This window comes from Melanerpes formicivorus, unplaced genomic scaffold (genome assembly GCF_026170545.1).
Source record: "Melanerpes formicivorus ecotype bairdi unplaced genomic scaffold, bMelFor1.0.p_v2 SCAF_1, whole genome shotgun sequence".
Lineage (NCBI taxonomy): Eukaryota > Metazoa > Chordata > Aves > Piciformes > Picidae > Melanerpes > Melanerpes formicivorus.
In genome coordinates, this window is record NW_027142353.1 from 5,620,625 (window position 1) to 5,646,909 (window position 26,285).

General features: G+C 42.3%; 1 protein-coding gene across 3 annotated transcripts in view; it reads left to right on the plus strand.

Moving 5' to 3' along the window:
* SLAIN1 (SLAIN motif family member 1) overlaps window positions 1-26,285 on the plus strand; it is a 58,359-nt gene that overhangs the window by 12,773 nt on the left and 19,301 nt on the right. For 2 of the 3 annotated variants that reach the window (XM_068157603.1, XM_068157516.1), the window contains exons 3-4: window positions 22,226-22,375; window positions 24,289-24,438. In XM_068157603.1, coding sequence (XP_068013704.1) covers window positions 22,226-22,375; window positions 24,289-24,438 — 300 coding nt within the window. The remainder of the gene's footprint in view (window positions 1-22,225; window positions 22,376-24,288; window positions 24,439-26,285) is intronic. The other variant, XM_068157677.1, reaches the window with a different exon arrangement.

A 26,285-nucleotide genomic window follows, 5' to 3' on the forward strand; every position in this document is an offset into this window, starting at 1 on the left:
TCATGTTCTTGATTTTTTTTAATTATTTTTTTTTTTTATTGGAACATTTGGCTGTGAGATGTTGTGGAAAACAACAGGGCAACAACTGATTTTTAAAGTGATGTTAAGCTAATAGCTGAGATTTTATTTTGTAATTTCTATTTGTTTATTGAATTGTTTTACCACAATTAAGATGTCTTGTAAACCAAGGCACAAGACACGAATTTGGACCACCACTACCACTTCTGCAATGTAAAGTGCCTGAAAACTGATTCTACTGAACTACAAGTGTCTGAGCTGACACTTGTATGATGGCACCATTTTGGGATAACTTCTTCTTGAAAGCAAACACATGGGAAAATGCATGGAAGTACAGCTGATGGCTGAACCTACTCAACCCTATGTGGTACAGGGGTATTGAAATTAAGCCGTCTAGAGAAACAAGGCATGTTCAGAGTGGCCAGAACCAGTGGAATTCAAGACGCAAGGGAGTGCACCAATCTGATTCTCCAGAGTTGGAGTCTCAGACACAGGTGACTTTTTCTCTCTGGTCCACTAGGTGTGAGGCTGCTGCGCATCCTTATTTGCAGGTACAGTCAGCTGTAAAGCTGAGCCTTGCTGGCAGATGTTACACCCACACTTGTACATGGCCAGACCTATGGTCCCTCAAATATCAGACCCCAGACCTCCATTCTCTGTTACTGACCTTTAGAACCTGTTTTCCCTACAGTATCCAGCCCCCCAAGTCTCCAGCCCTACTCAATGGGTAGTCTGACTTGATGTTTGCTGGAATCTCACCAGTATACTCATAGGTATGTGCCTAGACTGACAGTTCCTCCAGTGTCCAGCCTGTGGACCTGCAGTTGCTTAATGGTGGGTTTCGAGACCTTATGCCCACCTCGCTGGCTAGCATGGTTTGCCAGTATCTGTCACACATGTGGCACAGAAGACATATTCTGTACAGAAAAAATGAAGAATTCTTCAAGTAGAAAGAGACTGATCAGGTGCAGGAGTGGCTCAGGCCAGTGCACTGACTAGCAGCTTGTTTCCATGTGGCTGGACCCCTCTTATGCCCCTTCTCTTTATATCACAGAATCACCAAGGTTGGAAGAGGCCTCAGAGATCATCAAGTCCAACCTGTCACCACAGACCTCATGACTAAACCATGGCACCAAGTGCCACGTCCAATCCCCTCTTGAGTTTCCCATGCTTATTCCTTAGCCATTCACTCTCATTTCCTCCTTCCTTTGTCCTGGTCTCCTCCTAAATAAGCAACCTGTCCCTCATTACTTTTTCATAGTTTCATAGTTTCATTCAGGGTTGGAAGGGACCACAAGGATCATCTAGTTCCAACCCCCCTGCCATGGGCAGGGACACCCCACACTAGATCAGGCTGGACAGAGCCTCATCCAGCCTGCTCTTTTGCCCATTATTTAAGATTTTGGTACATCTGTACTCAGACTTGGTGTTTCTGGTGCTGTTACCCAAGTCACTGCAGCCTTGCATGGTGTGTGGGTGGCGTTACTAAGACACTGCTGTCCTTGCAGTACTCTACCCTCAAAGGTCTGTGATGCTTCTGTGGAGCTGCATGTGATACTCAGCTGTCTCATGTAATGCCCCTCAGCTCCCAGTGAGACTCAGCCATCTCTTGTGGTGCTGGTGGTCACTTTTGGCAGGTTCATAGGCTGTTCCTGTTGTGTTGAACAATAATACCTTATGTCCAGTCCTGTAATGCCTTGTCTTATATAGTATGTATTAGAGTGAGGTTTTTATTGGTAATGAAATCAGTATTTTCAACAATACATATATTAACACTACCTGGGACATAAATATATAACCTGTTAATTTGATGGAAGTACTTCAGGAGTTTAAGAAGGAAAATTTTTCTAATTAATTCTGGATGTAGCTTCAAACTATAGCTTTTAGATTATTAGCATGTTGGCATATGCCTCTCAAGGTTTTTCATGTATCATGCAGCACTATGTATTCATTATTTTGTCCTGTCCATTTGGAATTGCTTTTTGCATGGAAAGAAATTCAGCATGCATTTTATATTGATGCTGTCATGTCATTGAAAAGTTATCAGTAAGAAGAAAATAAGTTATGCAAGGTAACTTGCAGTTGCATATTTTTAGTATGTGAGTAGACTTTAAGTAGCATTAAATGCTTGTTTCAGAGTCACTTGAAATCCATGTAAAGATCTGTGTCAGAAATGAAAGCAAGCTGATAGAGCTAGGGACTGTCATTTGTTTTATCCTTCAGGAGAGGCTCATGTAATGTAATTCCAATTTCCCTGGGCTCAAGGTACTACCACAGCATAGCCTTAGCAAAAGACTAAAATTAAGTGTTAAGAAGTTGCATCTGACTGGTGGCACTTCGTAATTATATTTTTTTATTATTTATTTTAGAATCTTTTGGTGCTTGATGTATTTGTGATTTCTGGCTTCAGGCAATCTTTTTTCTTCAGAGTCAGTCAGGGCTGGAAGGGACCACAAGGATCATCTAGTTCCAATCCCCCTGCCATGGGCAGGGACACCCCACACTAGATCAGGCTGGCCAGAGCCTCATCCAGCCTGGGATTAAACACCTCCAGGGACAGGGCCTCAACCACCTCCCTGGACAACCCATTCCAGGGCTTCACCACTCTCATGGTGAAGAACCTCCTTCTCATGTCCAGCCTGAATCTCCCCACCTCCAGCTTCATTCCATTCCCCCTAGTCCTATCACTACCTGAGATCCTAAGAAGTCCCTCCCCAGCCTTCTTGTAGGCCCCCTTCAGATACATAAAATATCTTAAGCCTGTTGTGTGCAGGAAGGGATTTTGTGGCTGTAGTGTGTGGGTGATAGCAACACCATAATCTGTTATGATGTTAACTGCAAATACAGAGGGCTGGGCTCAGCATCCTAACTCCTTGAGGTCCATATTTCCTAAAGGTTTGCCATGTCCCTTGAGTAGCTTTAGCTTTATGAAGCACTAGCAGGCCTTCTTTATGTTCTTGTTTTCCTCCTTCCCCATCTGTACAAAATGCAGGGGTGAGAGTGATTTGTAGGCCAGCATGAATCAGGGCAGGGCGGAGTGATAGAGGGAATCGTTGCTTCAGTCTGTTCCTCTGTGGCATCACCAGTTTTCTTTTTTGTCATTTCTGCCTCATATTGCAGTTGTATAGCCAACAATAAGAATGTCTCATGGTTGTGTTTTAATGTCTTTGAAACACTGTCTGTGAAATACTTCACTGTGATCACAAATGGGCCTTTACAAATAAATAAAAAATAATTTGGGTATGTGAGTAAGCAGATAGGTTTTTGCTTTGTTGGACTTAGTCCCAGAGAGATTTTGGGGTGGGCTGTTTTGGTGTATGTGGGTGCTGATAGATCTGAAAGAATTACTTAGAAGAAACAAAATGTTTTTTGTGGAGAAGCTTGAGGAAACATCTTAATCTTTGTTGCACAAGCCCCTTTCTGTTTACTGTGGTCATGACAGATTGCCTTTTGTACTGAAAAGTAAGATGTGGGCAGAAGGATGTCTCAGCAGTATAATACTTGTACTGATGGTGCTTCTGCAAGTTGTGTGCTTTGACTCTTGCCTCTTGTGCCATTCTCATGCTTTCTGTGTTGTGCTGTGTTCTTGCTTGATAATGTCTACTCCTCTCTTCCTCTGTCATGTCTGTCATGTCACAGTCTCAAGCTGCACCAGGGGAAGTTTAGACTTGAGGTGAGGAGAAAGTTCTTCTCTGAGAGAGTTGTTCGCCATTGGAGTGTGCTGCCCAGGGAGGTGGTGGAGTCACCGTCCCTGGAGGTGTTCAAGAAGGGATTGGACGTGGCACTTGGTGCCATGGTTTAGTCATGAGGTCTGTGGTGATGGGTTGGACTCGATGATCTTTGAGGTCTCTTCCAACCTTGGTGATACTGTGATATTATACCTATGCCCCTTGTTTGTGGGGAGCAACTATTGTCGTTTTGTTAAATGCTTGTACAATTCTTGCTGCAGCGTGGGTACCTTCTTACAAAGTGAAGTTTACTTAAGGAGTCTCTCTCAATGTCTGAAATCACCCCAGGGGAGCTGAAATTTAGGAATGTGCTCTGAGTTAGTGCCAATTTTTCTCTAGAGAGTCTGAAGAGATTAGTATGCTTAGGCTAAAAATTGTCTTTGCAGTAGCTCTAACTACTGTGACAGTAATTATAATGGTAATGATATCTATAGCAAACATTTCATTTTACTCATTTCCTAGAACTAATTATTTGGTTAGTGCTTCTTAATTAGACTCTAGGTTGGTATTGAACCATAATGCTACATGAGTATAGGTATTCTGAATACTTTAAAATATAAACCTCTCTCAGAACTTTTGTTAATCCTAGACTTTCATGATTTTTCCCCCCTGTTTGGTGTCCTAGAAGCATAAAGAAACTGTTTTACAGTATCTTTTATTTTTGAAGGGGTTTGTATCTTTTCTCTACTTTGGGTGATAATATTAATACTTTCACATAATAAGCACTTAACTGTGACACCTGCTGTATTTATCTAGAGGCCACAGGGGTCCTGGAGGGTAAGTGCTGCTTTTGACCTCAATTTGAGCCTAGCTTTTATCTTTTCCAGTCTGAGTCAATATAGGCAGCAGATGTACTTGTGCAAAGAAAAAGGAGTGTGGCGTCTTAGGACAGGGTGTCAGAGCCAGTAACCATAGACAATGGAGCTGTCTTGCAAAACCCTCCTGCCAGAGTCTTAAGTTCACCTAGTATGGAATTGTTAGCCTGTGCTGTTAGAAGAGACTGGATGTTAGGAGGAAATTCTTCATAGAGAGAGTGATTGCCCATTGGAATGTGCTGCCCGGGGAGGTGGTGGAGTTGCCGTCATTGGAGATGTTTAGGAGGAGACTTGACAGGGTGCTTGGTGCCATGGTTTAGTTGATTAGGTGGTGTTGGATGATGGGTTGGACACGATGATCTTGAAGGTCTTTTCCAACCTGGTTTATTCTCATTCTATTCTTATTCAATTGTCTTTCTATGAGTTTTACAGAATGGATCCCTTACCCTTTGTGCTTACCTCCCTTGCAGGTGGTAATATACAAAAAATATAGGAATTGTATATGCTACTAAAAATTTGGGATTTTGTAGGAAATGTAATTAGCTCTGTTTTTCCTCCAGCCACCTGTTCTCCTCAGCAGAAATTTACATTTTTGCTTTGAATTGTTGCTAACATATCTGCTTAGCAGTATAGTGTGTATCCACTTAGGGGAACTGTCGTGCATCCTGTGTGGCATGAGGTAATGAAGTTCTCTTTTATTGACTGGAGCAAAACCCTAGGTACCTCTTCTGAAGTAGTGCACTAACCACTACTTATTAGTCTTTTTTTTCTTTTACCTCTAGTCCAATGAAAAAAACTAAAAGAACAGGACATCTTCATAGGAAGAGCACGAGAGCACCTTGTGTAATAGCTGAGCTCTGATCTGCAAGGGGAGTTGAACCTGTTCTTTAAATCAAGCAGAGAAGGGATAAGTAAGCTTATTCCTCATCCTAGAGGAATTTGCTAAGTGTATTCTTAGAGAGTGAAAAGGTGAAGGCACCCTTCTTCCTACATTTTGTGAGTGGCAGCTGAACCTTTCTTGCAATCTAATTTAAAAAATCTGATTTGTTCTCTAAAATAGTTCCTGCAGCATTTAAAAATATTACATTTATTTGCCCTGTTGTTGAATGTTTGTGCTAATTGTCACATACTTGTGAAGAGCTTCAGTTGATGTGATAATTTTAAATCAGGTTTTTTTTTCTGGAATTTCACTTTTACTGCTGTCTCCTCTCATCTTTTATTCAGCTCCTGAGACAAATCTGGAGAAAGGGAGCCTGTCCAGCTGAGTTCTGTGGGACTGCTGTGATAGCAGCGCCTCAACTCCTGTACTGAATGCATAGGAAGATAAATACAATGGCACTGACAATCTTAGAACTACCAGTGCAAAGACACAAAGGCTCAAGAGGTCACAAAGCAGCTGTTGTTCTCTAAGGGATGAAAGCAGCATTTCCAAGTGACTTGATACGCTGCTGTCCTTGGAGTTTTAAAACTGCTTTTTGACAGATTAGCCTGAGGAAGTCTAATGTACAGTTGCAAGAGATTGATTAGGCAAGTAGTACTTCTGAATAAAAATGTACTGTTTGGTTAAATGGTTTTGGAAACAGACCTCTTTCTTAGACTGAAGTAACAAAATACATAAGACCTGTGCTTTTTTATTATGTATAAAGCAGCTTGCTGTCAAGATTAAAGGTTCTTATGTTCTTAGCCTTGAAGGGCGTGCTTGTGTACAGAGCATATACAGTCATGCAGAAGACATCACCCCTCCTTCTTGTGTTACCAAAACATAAATAGATCCTGAGAGTTGATTCTGTCAATGCATACAACCTGTCTATACCCTGCACAGACATGCCAAACAGCCTTGCTCCAGTACACCCACATGCTGCAGTACAGTGCCATGTGGATGATACACACTCATATAATTGCCACTTGGATCTGACTGTAATAAATGCCATGATACTCTTTGTATTACAACTTTCATGTTACATCTTCACAGAATCACAAAGGTTGGAAGAGACCTCAAAGATCATCAAGTCCAACCTGTCACCACAGACCTCATGACTAAACCATGGCACCAAGTGCCACTTTCAGTCCCCTCTTGAACACCTTCAGGGACGGTGACTCCACCACCTCCCTGGGCAGCCCATTCCAATGGCGAATGACTCTCTCCGTGAAGAACTTTCTCCTCACGTCAAGCGTAAACTTCCCCTGGTGCAGCTTGAGACTGTGTCCTCTTGTTCTGGGCCCCTCAGTTTAGGAAGGACGTTGACTTGCTGGAACGAGTCCAGAGAAGGGCAACGAAGTTGGTGACGGGCTTGGAACACAAGCCCTATGAGGAGAGACTGAGGGAGCTGGGGCTGCTTAGCCTGGAGAAGAGGAGGCTCAGGGGAGACCTTATTGCTCTCTACAACTACCTGAAGGGAGGTTGTAGACAGGCGGAGGTCGGTCTCTTCTCCCAGGCAGCCAGCAGCAGAACAAGAGGACACAGTCTCAGGCTGCGCCAGGGGAGGTTCAGGCTGGAGGTCAGGAGGAAGTTTTACATGGAGAGAGTGATTGCCCATTGGAATGGACTGCCCGGGGAGGTGGTGGAGTCGCCATCACTGGAGGTGTACAGGAGGAGACTTGACAGGGTGCTTGGTTGCATGGGTTAGTTGATTAGGTGGTGTTGGATGATAGGTTGGACGCGATGATCTTGAAGGTCTCTTCCAACCTGGTTTATTCTGTTCTATTCTGATGCTGGTTGGCTGGGAGAAGAGACCAACCTCTGCCTGTCTACAACCAAATGGTCCAGTGTAGTAACAGATTTCTGAAAGCATTCTGCTAAGAATTACTACCATCAGATCTGCCTGTAAAACAGAAATTTTGTTTTCTTCCCAGGGCAGTGATGATCTTACCTCCTCTACTCTCAGGTTTCTCTACCAGGACATAAGAGGTGTGACTTCAACTAGTATCAGCCTCCAGGCCATTAAACCTCCTCCTGCAGTGAGCAGGGTATCTTTAACTAGATTAAGTTGCACAGAGTCCCATCAGGTTTGACCTTGCATGTCTCCAGGGATGGGGCCTCCACCATCTCTCTGGACAATCTGTTCCAGAATTTCACTACCCTCCTTGTAAAGAATTTCTTCCGAAGTCAGATATCCCCTTCTATGCAAGTCACAGCTTCATCCCCAGCTGGTAACTAATCACCACACAGCAGTGGAAATTTGCCTTTACCTGCTTTTGCTGCTACTGAAAAGGATGCTCACTGCACCCACAAGACTTGTGCAGGAGTGGATGAAGAGCTTCTGTGAATAGGGAACATGAAACCGGTGCTCCTTCCCTTTGGATGCTGAAGCAAATTTGCACACATACAGCTGATCTCATGGGGCAGAGCTGTGTGGCTTGGGAGCAGGAGGACTTGTAACAAGAGAGTCACATACCCGATATGTGTACCAGATGGGTTAGTAGCTTGAAAGCTTGCTCCTGCATAATAGATAAGCATGTCCAAAGAAGTGGCAGACCAGATTTCTCTAAGTCAACTGCACCACCAGATACTTTTTAGGATGATGAAGTGCTTACTTAAGTGCACAGAACTATGATCATAAGCCCATATTACAAACAAACCCCCCAACCCAACATGCATTATTAAGCTTTTGTATGATACTAGGTTTCTCTCTTCATTTTTCCAGAATCTCAGCTAGCATGAGTGATGAGTTAGAGGGCCCATGGGGACGTGCCTGAGAAGAACTGTAGAGCTACGGCTCCCCTGATCCTTTCTGTGAAGTGGTTTGTGAAGTCTCTCAAAATAGCTGCTCTGGTGGCTACTTTTCATCTCAAAAGGGAACAACTCATCCTTGTGGTTTGGTACTGGGACAGCAAGTGCTGCTTCTGGGGCATAAGGAATTTCTGCCTTCTAGTTAAGGCAATTTAATTAACATTTTTGTTGAATGCCCTGATCAGATTTTAGAACTAGCATTAAACTTCCATTGTTTCTTCAGAGCAGACCTGAAAATTGACATAATGAAGCATTTTATACAGAAATAGGAAATATTAACTGTGTATATTCTGGTTAACACTCTAGATGTGTAACCTTTGCACAGGGACAACTGTGAAATACAAACCCTACAAACCACCCGATTTCAGGTGGAGTTGTGAAGACTGCATCTCCTTCCAACTCCATGAGCATATGTCATTGGTCCCATTAAAATTAAAGGCACATCTCTGAGAGATGGTGACAGTGTAGCAGTACTAAGAGAAAACAGATTTATATTCTTCCAGTTTTTGTAATGCTGTGCTCCATAGAACTGTGCCATTAGTAACCTAGCACAGTAGTTATCAAACTGCTGGTCACCAGTGCTTACTGTGTGAGAGCTGAATCCTGGGCAAGCATCTCTGATGAGGATACTGCAAGTGTGGATTTATGGAAGCTGTAGAAGTGACTCCTGCAGCTGCATGCTCCTTGCTGTTGCTTATCAACAGACATTCCCTTGACTCCTTCACACCTAGAGAGATTACAGCATGCTGCTCTGTGGAGTAAACGTCCACTGGATTGAAATGGTACAAGCTAATCAGCAGAAAAACATTGTCGGGGCACTGTAAGCAGGAGGTGGTGAAGAATGGTCCTGAGACACACACTATAGGTGTGCTGTTTTTCAGACCTGAGAGCCAGCATATGAAGGAAAAAGCCCAAAAGATGTTTTTCAGTTCAAAATTTAGTTGGTTTTGCTATTTTTGGAGTATTGGATCAAATGGAGCACTTAAACCAGTGTTGAGTGATTGCAAAATACACTTTCCCCAGAAGTCTTGGGGATTTTGCTGTATCACACTTCTCTCTGAAATACAGACAAAGCAGTTACCAAAGATAATGAATTCAAGAAGGAAAATAAGCTTAGGATGAGTTTCACAATGCTTATGTAATGAGCATGAGATTTCTGAGTTTGCTTATGATGATGTTACAGAAATGAATGTCTCTTTCATCAGTTGCATTAGAGTGGAGGTAGACCTGTGAGTTATAAAGGAAAATGCAAACTATGTCACAAATCATTGCAACCAAAATATTTTCTTCTTGGATTGGAAGGCAGTGTTAAGCAGGTAGTGAGTAAAATGTGATTGCTATGGGATAGACTACAATAGCAATCTCTGTGTGAAGACGCTACTCATATATTGGTATGCTGTGGAGCTTTCTGCAAGGTTACTTGAAATATTTGAGACGAAATTAGTTATACCCACCAAGTTGTGTGCACCTAGATGCTAGTGGAGATGACCCTAATTTCTTGCCATGGCCTTTCTCTTGTCATGCCTTTCTCTAGGTAGGTGCACCAGCCTCTTGAGAGCTCTTTTAGGGCTCTTGGATACTCTGCCATATGGTATAAACAAACCTGCAAATCCCATGTGGATCCACTACATTTGGAATAAGATGATCTTGGGTAGCTGTGCTTGAACCTTCCTCTCATCCCTTTGTGCGGGGATGTAACCTACTTTTTCTTTGGCAAGGATATATGTCCTGTTTAATCTTCATTTATGCCTAAAGGAATTGCTGCCCATTCAGATCTACTGGCTGAGACAATTACATGATAGCTTCCTTGCCCATCACAGTTGGTACATGCCAGGTGAGCTTAACCAGAGCCCTGATAATTTACAGCCAGAACAGACTGGGCAGGAGGTCTGTCCAGCTGGTATGCCTTAGGCACATTCTCTGCACACCATGGTGATAGATCCTTTGAGTGACATTTTAAGGTGGTTACCATTTTGTTCCCTTTTTTGTTGTTAATTGTTAAAATATGATGAAAGTGCTATTGTTCTGTGCTGTATATGTAAGCAAACAATCAGTGTCAGACATGGAGCTCATATCATCTATATTTATACACATTGTGGAGGCTGTTCTCTGATAAGTGTTTCCTTGGGAGGTAGCATGGGCTTCAGCAGCCCCATCTTTCTTCTGCTGCTTTCCACTTCTCTATCTCTCCCTGATACAACTGGTCTCCATCTTCCTTGTAAAGGTGATGGAGGAACTCTTCCTTGTTTAGAAAAATAATTAGCAAAAAGGTCTTCTAAATGCAGGTAAGTGATCTGATTTAGCATGAAGTCTTGCAACGACATCGGTACTCGCTGCTACAGTTTAATAAAACAGCTGAAAAGATGTCATGGGGAGGATTAGGGTAAATCATTACCCTGTAGGAGCATAGCAGAGGTTCTCCATTCAACTGGAACTGCTGTCAAGAAGGATGTTCAACAACTTAATTGGATATCTACAGCTGTTTCAGAGGGAGGGATGTGAGCATTGTGATGCTCAAGTGCTACGAAAGGTATTTTTTTTTCAATTGCTTAGAATTCAGAACTGAATGCAGTCTCTGAAATCTCTTCTTTTAAAGCTCTGTTTATTGTTCCCTGTAATTGATGCTGTCAGAGTGAGTTTCATTTGAACAGAGGCAGAGGTCTGTATTGGAGCCAGTGACACTGGACTGCCTTTGTAGGCAACAGACAAACAGGCCATGTCCTTTATAAATGCTGGTGAGGTGAATTGTGCCCCATGCTTTCTCTTTGGGGTATATTGCATCCTGTGATGACTAGGCTTGCCATTAATGCCTATACATAAGAGCATCATTATTTTGTCTGTGGGACATACAGTCCTGCATCCAACAGTGCCATAACTGCACACTGGAAGACAGTGAGAATACAGGGAAATGGCATACTTGCCTGTCCCGACACCCTCCCAGCTATATTTTCTGTTCTGAGACTGACTGAACCAGATACCAGCTGTGATGCAGACATGATTTATTAACCTGTGGTGTATTTTTCTGTGAATTTGTGTAGCCTCCCCATGTAAATTTCTGCATTCACAATGTCCTTTGGTAAGAATTCCTTATTTGAAGGATCCTAAGATTCAGTGAGGTAAACACTCTTCATAATGAATTAAATGCTAATAGTTTGGCAGAAGAATCTTAGGGCTAACATTTAGTTTCAGGTTACCATACTTAGTAATACATGAGAATGAGTCTTCTGCTCAAAAAGCTGTATCTTATTTCAAACAAGATGAAATGTGAGAGCTTGTATACTCATGAGTTCTGGTTAAGAATCTACCAAGTGGAATGAAAATGCATCAGACTGGCAGTTCATATAAAATGGCTCTTGCTGAGTGTGGAAACTGGGGAAGGGACAGACATTTGGGCTCTAGGGCATGCCTAGGGCATAATACTTCAGCATAATATTTGTTCCAATTTCTCAAGAAATGGGATGCTGGGAAGCCAAGTTTGGCTGTTAACTCTGCTCTGAAAGTTTGCCTGTGTGCAGACTCTGCATGTAGGGAGAATTGTGTGCACAGAAAGAAAATGAACACTGAGGCAGTTACATTTTTAACAAAGTCTCTGTGATTTTCTGCTCGTATAGCTTACTTGGTAAAAAGGTTGTCTTTGAACAAAACAGCATTCAGTAGCATTCAGTAATAAAAACAATAGAAATCTCAACCCTTCAAAGCACATACCTAGGGTGTAGTATCATTCATTGCAGAAGTTTTGTTGGTGGTAATTCAGATCTCTTCATTCCATTTAATTTCTAGTCTTTTGAATACATTGATGTCATAAAATAATGTTTTGTGGCTAAGTTGGGTTGGAGAACAGTGATTAGATTAGCATTTCCAGCACACTGCATTTGGAAAGCAGTATTGTCATTTTTCCAGTATAAAGAGAATTTTCAGGTCAGCCTTTCACTGAGACTTCACAGCAATAGACTAGCTGTGCATATGTCTTGAAAAAAATACATGTTTTCCCTGCTTACACCAATAGGTAATAGTTGTCACAACTGAAATATGTCAAAGTGCTTACTTAGCACTTACAGAATCTTAGATTTATGGTTTTGCCACCAATTGCAGTATTCCCAACTACTGCTGACTGCAGTGCCTTGCTGTGTGTAATGGGTTGGGGCAGACCCCCTCCCCACCACGTGCAGAAATGACGACTCAGACAAACAGATTGCAAAAGTGATGGAAAGTTTAAACAGAGAACAGTGAGTGCATGCAGAGAACTAGAACTAGAACAGTGACAAGAAGAACCCCAAAACAGATCCAGAGAAATGCCATCCCCACCTGAGGGTGCACCCAAAACCCCCAGGGCTCCTCCTTCCCCCCCCGCCCACTGCTAGGCTAGTCTCAGCTGGCCAGATCTGAGACTGCCCATCCCCCCGTGGCCTTGGGCCTAATCAGGCCCATGGCCGGGAGATCTCTCCCCCAGTTACCAGGCGGTGAGGAGGAAGGAAAGAGGAAGTGCCAGACCCCGCCATGAAACTTATAGTGGTGCAAGGGATCATGGTAGGAAATAACCTAATTTCCTGTGTCCACCCACTGGGCTGGACTTCTGGACACAGGAAACACCCCTGTAGCAGAGGGCACCCAGCCCAAACTGCGACACTGTGCTATCTGAAAGTCCTAGAAAAATAGAATAGAGTAGAATAGAATAGAATAGTGGATACAAACTATACTGCTAAGCAGATATGTTAGCAATAATTCAAAGCAAAAATGTAAATTTCTGCTGAGGAGAACAGGTGGCTGGAGGAAAAACAGAGCTAATTACATTTCCTACAAAATCCCAAATTTCTAGTAGCATACATAATTCCTATATTTTTTGTACATTACCATCTGCAAGGGAGATAAGCACAAAGGGTAAGGGATCCATTCTATAAAACTCGTAGAAAAACAATTTAGAATAGAATAGACCAGGTTGGAAGAGACCTCCAAGATCATTGCGTGCAACCCATCATCCAACACCATCTGATCAACTAAACCATGGCACCAAGCACCCCATCAAGTCTCCTTATTGAAAGTACTGCAAATTAGACAGGCTTTCTGGTTGTATCCTTAAAATGTATGCTAGGGCGGCTCTTGAAGTGTATGAATTGCAGTTCTAGGTACCAAGTTGGTCAGGGGTTTGGAACACAAGCCCTGTGAGGAGAAGCTGAGGGAGCTGGGGTTGCTTAGCCTGGAGAGGAGGAGACTCAGGGGTGACCTTCTTGCTCTCTGCAACTACCTGAAGGGAGGTTGTAGACAGGCAATGTTGGTCTCTTCTCCCAGGCAGCCAGTACCAGAACAAGAGGACACAGTCTCAGGCTGCACCAGGGGAGGTTTAGGTTGGATGTTAGGAAGAAGTTCTATACAGAGAGAGTGATTGCCCATTGGAATGGGCTGCCTGGGGAGGTGGTGGAGTCACCATCATTGGAGGTGTTCAGGAGGAGACTTGATGGGGTACTTGGTGCCGTTGTTTAGGTGGGTTGGATTGGTTGATGGGTTGGACATCATGATCTTGAAGGTCTCTTCCTATCCTATCCTATCCTATCCTATCCTATCCTATCCTATCCTATCCTATCCTATCCTATCCTATCCTATCCTATCCTATCCTATCCTATCCTATCCTATCCTATCCTATCCTATCCTATCCTATCCATTTGTTCACCAATTCATGCCAACTTAACTGATTTCTTACTCTACACAAATATTAGATCCTTTTATATTGTTTTCAAGAATTACTTGTTTTATATGAATTAGTTGCAAATCAAACTTTTTCAGGTACTTCCAGCTCTCTCATACTCTTTAAAATTTCTCCTAGGCAACCAGCACTGGAACACAGGACATAGCCTCAAGCTGTGCCAGGGGAGGTTTAGACTGGCTGTTAGGACGAAGTTCTTCATAGAGAGAGTGGTTGGTCATGGGAATGGGCTGCCCAGGGAGGTGGTGGAGTTGCCATCATTGGGGAGTTCAGGAGGAGACTTGATAGGGTGCTTGGTGCCATGGTTTAGTTGATTAGATGGTGTTGGATGATGGGTTTGACGCAATGATCTTGAAGGTCTCTTCCAACCTAGTTTATTCTCTTCTATTCTATTCTTAGGCTTAGGGGAAAGTGGCCAGTCTTTATTATATTTTTTCCTAATCTATCACTGTGTGTCCAAACTATAATGTCAGTTAGACATTTTAAGATGAGTCTGATTGCTTTTCATTATTTTAAAGTAGCACAAGACTGTGCTACTGTACATGGTAACTCTGTGTGTTGACTTAAAAACACTGGGAAAACTTAGACTATTGTAGAAAAATGACATTCTTGCAAAAGACATTGCTTTGTAGTTGCTAGCTGACCTATATTAAGAACTTGAGTAACCATAGGATTTAGTGTACAAACAAAAACCAAAGAAAAAATGTTGGCATATACTTGTTCAGTTGTTGTAGTCCAGTTATGGAGGTTAAAGTTTCAGGATAAGATATACACTAAATTGTATTTTGGAGACCCAAATTTACAGATGCTTGCAAGGGTCCCCTTGTGCAATCTACACTTAAGTGATTTCTGTCTTGTTGCATCTGGGAAAGAGGGGGTGCTTTGCTGCTTGACCAAGAAATCAAGGGGCAGAAACAGCAAACAAGCCCAAAGAGCATTTTGTGAGTTGGATATGTCAGTGCAGGGGAATGGTTTCAGGCAATGACAGATTCAGTGTGACTGAAAATGTGTTTTAAGCATATGAACTGTAGGTCTGTGCTGATGGTGAAGTTTCTACCACTAGCTGTATGGGTGAAGGAGCTGAAGCTGTGGTGAGGAAACTATACATGCTGGAGCAAGCTGTTGAGATGATCACAACTGATGGTTATGGGAGACTGGAACTTGGGAGTATGCTACTTGCATAGTCCAGAAGTTCACTGTCCAATAGCATTCAGCAAGATGGGAATATGTACATGCCCCAGACTGACTTCCAGTTTTGCAGGTACAACTCAATCCTCTTGTATTTGTTGCAATTGAAAATGGTGTCTTGGGCCCAGAATTTTTAATCTTGTAACTAGTAAAAACACAATTATTTCCAAAAAGGAGAATTTTTGGTCTCGTAATTTCAAGAGAAAGTTTTAATGAACCATGTTCAAATTAATCCTGGAAGATGCTGTAGTCCTTCTCTTTTGGGTGCAGAAGCCAAATGCTTCCCCCTGTGAAGGATACCTAAGGATTTTATGTTTTCCTAAGATCCATGTGTTTTGGAGATTCTGCAGTACTTGAAAGTATCTAGTTAGGTTTTGATTTCACAACTTACCTGAAGGTCTTTTCCTGTGTGGGAGCATCACAATATTGTTTGCAGTTGAACATCTAGCACCTCTCTTCTACCTCAAACTACTTCAAGTTCTTACAGGAGCTCTGGGTTTTCCAGGGACCCAAGTAAATCTCTTCAGACTGGTGAGCAGTAGGAGTCCATGTTTCTTGCTTCTTGGCAAATGCCTAGCAACGGCTCTGTTCAGGGAGCTACCTTGATCTTCTCTTCCTCTGGCTATCTTTTCAGGCATGTTAGATACCTGCCGATTCCCAGATGTACATCTGACTGCAGGAGTAGTTTTCAGCCTCTGAACATGGTTTTACAAGGATTGAAAGCAAAGGTTAAATATCTTTATTTGGGAGGAAGATATTAGATATGCCTCACTGAGGTGATAACTCTCAGAGCTGGTTTAGACATACTCTTATCTATGGTAAGAAGAGGTTTTGAATTCCCCTGTAGCACTCTTGTATTTCTCTAGTGATTAACAAAATACTTCTGTTTCCTATACAGGACTGTGCATTTTAGTCCTGAGAGAGATACTTTGCTTTTAAGCATGGCTTCTGTGCATCCGTGCGTGTGCAGAGCACACAAGGGAAGTGGTTTGGGTTTCCTGCTCTAAAGAAAGTATGCCAGCAGGAGAGTGCTGAGTGTTCAAAACTTGTGTTTTGAACTTGCTACATTGGCACTATTGGAGGTATCCCTTCAAGGATGTCTCAAAAGAGGAATTTTGTTCAGGCTGTGTTGGAAGCCACATCCCTGGATGTTTTTAGGCCAGGCTGGATATGGCTCTGGGTAACCTGATCTAGTGGAGGGTATCCCTACCCATGGCAGAGGGGGTTGGAACTAGATGATCCTTGAGGTCCCTTCCCACCCTGACAATTCTGTGATTCTGTGAAATCCTGTTATCCTTAGCCAATGTAATATCCTAAGAATATGTGGTCAGTCACGTAGAGGACCTGCACTTCATCTATCCCTGTTTACATCAGTATAAATGCACCAAATTAAAGTAACAAAATCTGTCAGGTTTTACCTTGTGTCCAAGCTTATGAATGTTACCGCTTTGAAGTTGTGTACCTTATGTATCTTAAGAAATTGCTTTTAGTAATGAAATTTCTTTAGATGTGGTACAGTATGCTTTGGTTTTGCAGGGTTCTCTGTTGCTTTTGGGCCATGTAATTCTGTAGATGTTTACTTATTCAGGCTTTCATGTGAAATTTTCCATCAGTTCTTACCAAATGCTGAATATTTGTGTTTATGTAGCTGCTCATATTTCTTTATATGAGTTACTATGATCATCTATTTCAACATTTTGGTATCTCCAGGGAGGTTATAAAAATAAGGTCTTAATTAATTTTAAAACCTTAAATTGTGTGAATAAATAAAGTTATGAACGGGCTCACGTGTTGCTGATTTTGTCATTTAAAGGAAAGTCTTTGATTGCTTGTGTAGTCATTTTGACAATTGCTTTTATTAGAATAAATATTGTGTAACACAGTACGGTACCGGTGGTTTAGTTACTAAGAATTGATCAAAATGAAGGAAATCATTCCAATTCTGGGCCCCTCAGTTTAAGAAGGACATCAAGACACTTGAACATGTCCAGAGAAGGGCAACAAGGCTGGTGAGAGGCCTTGAGCATAAGCCCTATGAGGAGAGGCTGAGGGAGCTGGGATTGTTTAGCCTGGAGAAGAGGAAGCTCAGGGGTGACCTCATTGCCCTCTACAACTACCTGAAAGGTGGTTGTAGCAGGGAAGGGGTTGGTCTCTTCTCCCAGGCAACCAGCAACAAGGGGACACAGTCTCAAGCTGTGCCAGGGGAGGTTTAGACTCAAGGTGAGGAGGAAGTTCTTCACTGAGTGAGTCATTCGTCATTGGAATGTGCTGCCCAGGGAGGTGGTTGAGTCACCGTCCCTGGAGGTGTTCAAGAGGAGATTGGACGTGGCACTTGGTGCCATGGTCTAGTCATGGGGTCTGTGTTGATAGGTTGGACTTGATGATCGTCGAGGTCCTTTCCGACCTTAGTTATACTGAGTACTGTGAAATCATACCCAAAACGTTGGGTGCCTCCAATCCAACTGTAGACTTTGATGACTGGAACAATTTGTGCTTATTGTATTGTAGAATATTAGTGCCAGCAAGTTCATGCTTCAAGAACTCAAATTATTAATGGGTTTAACGCACTGCCATTGGTAAATCAAATTGTTTTTTTGCCATACTTTCTCTTGATGGTTCTTTAGATGTCCCCGCTTTCCTTTCCACAGCTGGTTCTTTTTCTTCCTTCAGCCCCTTTAAAGACAAAGGAAGATTCTAACATTTGCAGCTGAGTACTGCTCTGAGTACCTGACATGGTCTAGTCATGAGGTCTGTGGTGACAGGTTGGACTCGATGATTGTTGAAGTCTCTTCCAAACTTGGTGATACTGTGATACAGTTTAAGTGTAAGGTACTCAGAGCAATACTCAGCTGCAAGTGTTAGAATCTTCCTTTGTCTTTAAAGGGTAGCTGGGTTTCTTAGTTCATCTGGGGCTTTAAGAAAGAGCTGCAAATTTTGTAAAATTGAGAGCTTTAGAGATGAGCTTTTGAACTTAAAGGTCTCACCAGCATTATCTCGTCTGTGAGTTGTGTTTTGTCCTGCTAACCAGGACAGTCTCAGAATCAGTTTGGAGCAAAAATAACTATCCTAAAATGACTGTCCGTAGCATTATATTGGGATTTTACAAATTTTGCATTGATTTACCTGTTTGCCTAGATGTCTACAGCACTTGCTTCCTACATAGTTATTGAAAAACATTTTTGGCACTAGCACAAGGTTTCAGCAAGTCTGATTTCGGCGATTTTTGTTGGTGTTGTAGAAGTACTCCATATGCATGTGGACATTTTCATTTGAAACCTAATGAAAGCAGTTTTCTGTGTTTTATTCTAAGCAAGGGAGTCAATTGATTACCTGAAAAGTGTCAGTCATTTGTTGCTGCTTAAACGCTATAAAGTTTTATTTTCAATGTGATGACAAAACTTCTAGAATTCAGGGTATTTCACATTGGTATATCTAGAGATTTAGAACATAGAGAGATTAGTGTAAACAGTTTCTTACCTTCTTTGTCCATCTATCCTTGAGAACACATACTGTTTGAAAGAAGAGTCTGAAATCTGTTTTGCCATAAATACTAATTATATTCTGTGTGTGACTTCTTGCTTTCATAGTTGTGATAACTGTTGCTTTGTGCTCAGTGGGCCAGCTCACAGCGGTTATTGTAGAGGGTAATGAATGATGGGGTTTTGTGCTGTACAGTTGACCACATCTGGGAGTGAGAAAACACTGGACGCTAATTGGCCTGGCTATTGATCAGGCTGCTACAAAACAGGGTCTTGTGTTAGGCAGAAAAACAAAATCACCAGGAACTCTCCTCCCTTGCTCCTTCCTGGCGATTTCTGCTGAAAACGACAGTTGTGGATATGACACTGAGATCTACTCTATCACATCCATTTCTTTCAGTGAATGCCTCAAATAATTTTGCAGTTATTTAATCCTTATGACTTAATCTCAATTCCAGCAGTCTGTGTTAATGAGCAGTTTCTGGAGTTGTATCCATCTGCCTTTGCTCCCCTTTTTGTCCTGGAGTACTTGCATGCTTGACTTTTGAACTGGTCATGTTAGTGGATGTTAAGGACAAACAGACCTGCTGGGCAGTTGATGCCAAGCAATTTCCTAGAGGTGGTGCTGATGCTGCTCTTAGTTATGACTCAGACCTTCAGGTTTCTTTAAGCTTGAAGAATCATGAGAAATAAACAAGTTGCAGTAATTCTGTTTTGAGGGGACAACAAAGATGACAGTAGTTTAGCTCCCTCCCACAGAGCCTGAACCTTGCAGGTACTCCCTTTATCTAGTACCCTACTTTATGCCAGTGCGGGAACCATTGCCTTCCCTTCAAACTTAGTAGCACTAGTGGGAAGAGTAGAAAAGGCTGCTCATTCCTTAGAAACCCAGTAGCATCTCTGAATGGGTCAAAGCAAAAGGAATAGAGGGGATATAGCATCTTTTGGACTGATGATAAATTACTCCAAAAGATTACAAAGATAAGAGTGACAGCCCATCAAAAAGATAACACTTCCATGCTATTCATGTGGCCACTCAGTGTTGATGGTAGCAAGAAGGAAAATAAAGTTTATTTGTTCTGCCTTGTCATTCTGACAACAGTGAGGTTTTAAAATAGAGAGGGATTAAATATTATTTGAGTGTCTTTGAGTGTTTTAATGGAATGAAGTTTCCTAATAACTTGCCAGGTATTAACTAGTCCTGCCTGACCAACCTGATCTCATTCTATGACCAGGTGACCCGCCTGGTGGATGTGGACAAGGCTGTGGATGTAGTCTCCCTGGACTTCAGCAAGGCCTTTGATACCGTCCCCCACAGCAAACTCCTGAGCAAGCTGTCAGCTCGTGGCTTGGACAGCAGCACTCAGTGCAGCAGTACTGGGTTAGGAACTGGCTGGAGGGCTGAGCCCAGAGAGTGGTGGTGAATGGTGCCACATCCAGCTGGCAGCCAGTCACTAGTGGTGTCCCCCAGGGATCAGTGCTGGACCCCATCCTGTACAATATCTTTATTGATGATCTGGACGAGGGAATTGAGTCCATCATCAGTAAATTTGCAGATGACACCAAGCTGGGGACAGGAGTTGATCTGTTAAATGGTGGGAGAGCTCTCCAGAGGGACCTTGACAGGCTGGACAGATGGGCAGAGTCCAAGGACATGAGATTTAACACATCCAAGTGCCGGGTTCTGCACATTGGCCACAACAACCCCATGCAGTGCTACAGGCTGGGGTTAGAGTAGCTGGAGAGCAGCCAGGCAGAAAGGGACCTGGACGTACTGGTCGATAGTAGGCTGAACATGAGCCAGCAGTGTGCCCAGGTGGCCAAGAAGGCCGGTGGCATCCTGGCCTCTATCAGGAACAGTGTGGCCAGCAGGAGCAGGGAAGTCATTGTGCCCCTGCACTCAGCACTGGTTAGGCCACACCTTGATTCCTGTGTCTAGTTCTGGGCCCCTCAATTTAGGAAGGATGTTAACTTGGTGGAACGTGTCCAGAGTAGGGCAACAAAGCTGGGGAGGGGTTTGGAGCACAAGCCCTATGAGGAGAGACTGAGGGAGCTGGGATTGCTTAGCCTAGAGAAGAGGTTCAAAGGAGACCTTGCTCTCTATAACTACCTGAAGGGAGGTTGTAGCCTGGTGGAGTCTCATCTCTTCTCCCAGGCAACCAGCAGCAGAACAAGAGGACACAGTCTCAAGCTGCACCAGGGGAGGTTTAGGCTGGATGTTAGGAAGAAATTCTTCATAGAGTGATTGGCCATGGGAATGGGCTGCCTGGGGAGGTGGTGGAGTCATCATCACTGGAGGTGTTTAAGAGGAGTCTGGACGGGGCACTTAATGCCATGGTTTAGTTGATTGGATAGTGTGGGGTGATAGGTTGGACTCTGTGATCTCAGAGGTCTTTTCCAACCTGGTTTATTCTATTTTATTCTAGTCATGTGGTGGAGAATTGCTTTTGAGGGCTTGTGAGGCCTTCCAGCTTTCAAAACTGGTTAGTGGCATCTGACACCACAAAGTACATCTGTCAAGCATCAAGGTTTTTCCTTCACTTTCTAAATTAGGTATAGGTATATTGCTAGCTTCCTCCCTTGTGTCACCATACACGGCATCTATCAGGACAAAGTAGATTTTATCACAAACAAACATGTGATACTATAATTTGTTTATCTGTACAAACTTTGCTTATATGTGAATGGGTTTTCTGAAATTTGCATTTAAAAATTTTTCTTCTACTTAGAACAACTTTAATATTTATTTATTTTCTGATGAACCTGTGGATATTGTTTACCTGAACTTTTTAATTCCTGTTAAAAAATAAGTATGTCAAAGGACAGTTGTGTTCATATGTTCCTGAATGAGCTAAGAACATGTAAATTAAATAAGCCTTCAGGTTTATTTTTTGCTTGTTCTGAGCTCTGCTACTGAACAGCCAGATTCTTTGCAATCTTTTTACAAGGAATATGGAGAAAAAAGAGGTGGCCTAATCTATTATTTTGTTGATTCTCCAAAGCAGTGGGAAAAAAAAAATCATGCTTATGTAATCAGGAATTTGATGCTGTAAAAAGAGAAGGGAAAATATGGTGGCTTAAAAGCTTGCTATGGGATTACAGTTGTTTTTAGCGCTCGATGGTTAAGCATCTTTTACTGTGGTGCCTCTGAACTCCCATAACTGATAATCTGACTGCTAAATCAATTGTGTGATGATTGAGTGCCATGAGCAATTCCTTGAAGAGCACTGTGAATTTCATTTGTGTTTATTAACTGTAGTGGTTTTTACTTCATTTGTTACTCTGTGTGCTGGCACCCAGTACTGTATGTGATGAATGTGTACCAAAATGCTGTATACACAGAAAACAGCAAACAAGACATTGTTGCTAGAAAACATTTTGGAACGTGCTTTCAAATGTAGAAGGCAGTGCTGATCCTCTATTTTGCTGCTGAACTTTGACTATTGTTTTGGTTCTGCCATAAGTAAAAAATGTATTATGACCAGATTAAGATAATTTTTCTAACAGCACTATTCTATTTATAACTACAAATCTTTTTTTCCCCCCCTCCTCCCTTGCATCTGTAACAGCTAGCCGATGGCGGAACCTCTTCTCTACACCTGTCTCCCTGGCTTTTCCCTATAGTCCTGTTGCAAGACTCACCCCATATACCAATGGCTTTAACAGTTCCAGCTTCTCTAAAACCTCCAGTAAAGCAATACTAACACCTGAACGGACAGGTAATGCTTATCTGTTTATTGATTTCAGTACTTACAGAATTGCTTATTATAATCTTGCCAGCATTTAACAGCAGTACGCTCTTCAGGTGTTGTATATAGACTCTTACTGCAGGGGGAGACTTTTTGTTTTAATTACCTACAATTTATCAATTGACTAGCAGTATAGGTTATTTTCTGTATTACACAGCATGTTATAGGGAAGTGATGCTAGTAAACAGAGCCTGTTTCTCAATAATGGTTTACCTGAGAGTATTGTTGCAGCTGTGTCAGCTTAAGCAGTCCCCAGCTTTGTCTGCTCTTTACTGCTCATTTGAGCCCCACAGTGTCCCTTCCTTTTGTCTACAGAAATGTTTGTGCAGCTGTGTAATGAAGTTGCAGGGAGAATTTCTCTACAATAATAATAGCTAGCAGAATCACATCTGCTTTCAAACTTGGTATTGTTGCAAGTGTCCAAGGTGTATTTGATGTTTGCCACTGATTTTCAGGGGACACAGGAGTTTTAGGGAAAATACAAACTTTCTGTGGGATGTAGATTGCAGAGTTGCATTTTTCCTTCTTCACTACAGGTATCAGAAGGCTATTTGTATCTGTGACTTTCCTTAAGATGCAGTGGCGGTGGAGAAAATAATGTTCTGGGGAAGAGGCAGCAACATTTTATTGCTGGTGGGAGCAGGCGTAGTCTAAGGAAGTTAGCATCAGTGTCACACTGACCTGTGCACAGTTTTCTTTACAATGCATGAAATGAGGGCAGAAAGCCCTGTTAGGGACATGGGCGTTGAAGGTGAGATACAGCTCCACACTGAGTGCCTGGCATAGGTGTCTGTGTGGGCGAGATGTCTAAGCTCCCTTTTTCAATTGGATGTAGGTTAGTCCTTAATTGAAGGCATCTAATGCTATTTTAGATACCCTCAGGTATTTTGTCTATCTTCCCACTGCTGCCCCAAAACAGCATGGCTGTTACTGCCTCTGCAAAGCCTTCAGGCCTGTTGTAACTTTCAAATTTTAAAAAGCCAAGATGTTTACTCCTTACAATCCTTTCAAAGCAAAGTAATCCCCTGTGTGTTCTTTTCTGTTGGAGATACTATTAAAGAACAGCTAAATTTAGGGTGAACTTTAGGCAGCTGTTTTGAGCAGTGCTGAAGGATGCAAACATGTCTGTGGATACAAGCATGGCTGGTGACCCATAGTCAGAGTGGTTTTTGCCCTACAGACTGCAGACCTGTGGTGCCCTAGAGGATATTAGAAAACTAGTGACTGTTTTATTTGAACAATTTTTCTTTAAAGTTGGGCAACAGCTAGCTTATGCAACTAATTGCAGTTTAGTTTATATTTTAGTATCATGCAAGGAAAATTTAGAATCCAGAGCTCTTTCAAAAGGTAGCTCTGTAAAGGGGACAGTGCTTTCTCTGTTTTGGCATGATGTTTCGTCTTAATTGCTATTTTCATGGATTTATATGAAGATTTTACAGAAGTCAAGAAAAAATAATAAAATTTAGGTAAATAGCTCTGGTACAGAATCTGAGTACTGAGCAGGAGTTGATGACCCGTACACACTTGTTTTTCAGAAGCGAGTAGGGAGAACCACAGTCCCACAGGGAAGATTCAAATGCAGATGTGTTTAGACTACACTAACTAATAGGAGCTGTATCAGAACTTCCTTGGGTAAATTATTCATTGTCTGAGCTATGTGATGCTGTTTTGGGAACAAGCAGAGGAATTCATGATCCATTGATACTACTTCTCACGAGTATCAAAGCCCTTTGCTGTTTGTCGGTGGACTGCACTACTCTTCTGAAAGTTTTTGTCTGTAATACAGGAAATGTTGCAAGCTACTGTAACATGAAGGGCAGGTAGTTGTGAATTAAAGATGACCAGACGTATTTACAGACTAAAGGTTGTGTTTTCTTACATAGGTTACATTTCTAGAAGTTCTCCTTTGAGCCCACAGTCATCCATAGACAGTGAACTGAGCACCTCAGAGCTGGAGGATGATTCCATCTCCATGGGATACAAGCTGCAGGACCTCACTGATGTTCAAATCATGGCTCGTCTACAGGAGGAGAGTGCGTGGCTTTTTTTCTCTTTTTAAAAATAGACTAAGGAAGATTTCCTGTAGCAGTCAAAACTGCTTTAGTCTGGTTTCAGTCAAGTGGATCTTTCCTAAGCAATGTTGCCTCTGGAGTGGCAGGTGGGAAAGCTTTTCACTGGCATGGAGAGGGTGCACGTGTTGTTTGGTTCAGGTTAATGGTACTGGATCTTTCAAAACTTGATGCTTATATTTTACAGAATCCCAACCAGTAGCTCCATATCCATTGAGTACATTTAGATTTAGATGATTATAATGTCCCACCATATTCATTAAATTTAGTGGGTCGGTTTGGGTTTTTTTCTGGGAAGATGCTGAAGTATTTGTCTCATACATGTATTTCACAAGGAAGGTTAAAATAAACAGCTCTTGTGAATTTCTTTGCTTCTACTGATTTTCTTAATTGTCAGGTGAATTTTGAAATTAATCCCCCTTTAAATCATGAATTGAGGCATATAAATTTACCAATTTTGTTGAAGACTAGTGATTACACACAAATCTAAGCCCAAAAGCTTGTTTAACATAGATTATACTTTGGCTTGATAGCAATTTGGGAAAATGTCTTTATTCATAATTAAAGGCTATTTGACTTAGAAGCCTTACTCACGTCCTATTAGAATAGAATAAACCAGGTTGGAAGAGACCTTCAAGATCATTGCGTCCAACCCATCAACCAATCCAACCGACCTAATCAATTAAACCATGGCACCAAGCACCCTATCAAGTCTCCTCCTGCACACCTCCAATGATGGTGACTCCACCACCTCCCTGGGCAGCCCATTCCAATGGGCAATCACTCTCTCTGTCTAGAACTTCTTCCTAACATCCAACCTAAACCTCCCCTGGCGCAGCCTGAGACTGTGTCCTCTTGTTTTGGTGCTGGCTGCCTGGGAGAAGAGACCAACATTGCCTGTCTACAACCTCCCTTCTGGTAGTTGCAGAGAGCAATAGGGTCACCCCTGAGCCTCCTCTTCTCCAGGCTAAGCAACCCCACCTCCCTCATCCTGTCCTCATAGGGCTTCTGTTCCAAACCCCTCACCAACTTTGTTGCGAGGAAAATATTAGATGAAAACCAAGAGCAATTCAGAAATGGGGACTGAGGGAAAATGCCAACTAACAAGCAAGTTGATAAAATAATGATGAAATATAGGGGAAGAAATTAGAGCTAAAATCTGGCTGCAGCAACCAGACTGAGCAGGCTGGAGTGATGCACTTATTAGCAGTTGAGCCTGCTGGAGTTTCTAGTGGCCCTTGTTATGTTCAGCAGAGAAATTAGCTAGTGTGAGACTTTACATGATAGCTGAATTCTCAGCTGGCAAATACATGGGGTCACAGCTTGGAGAATTTCTGATATTATGTGAAAGTTATAAATAAAACTGTGACTATCAAAGGATTGCACTACTTAAGTGGCAGCTGTGCTTATTTCCTTCAGATTGAGATTTAAAAAAAAAGGCTTCAGATCCTTGGCTCTGTAAGGAATCAGGTCATTGGTAAACTGCAAGGAAAAACACTGTTTTCCTTCTAATCTGCATCAGGTGTAATGGTTGTATCTCATCCTTGTTGTAGCAGCTGGTGCAGAACATTAGAGCACGTGACAGTTGTCCACTTAATCCCGTGGAAAATGGTAGTAGGATACGTGCATGCAGGCACACTCTCTTCACAGCCACAAATAGCAACTCCCACTCGAAGGCGGGGGAGAAAGCATATTAAGAAGTTTCTATGATGAAGCAAAGACATCTGTCAAAGCTGAGGGCTTTTGGTAAATCTAAGTTGTTGTTTTCTCCAGCTATTGGTGGAGTTACTCAGGTCCTGGAAATGCAATCT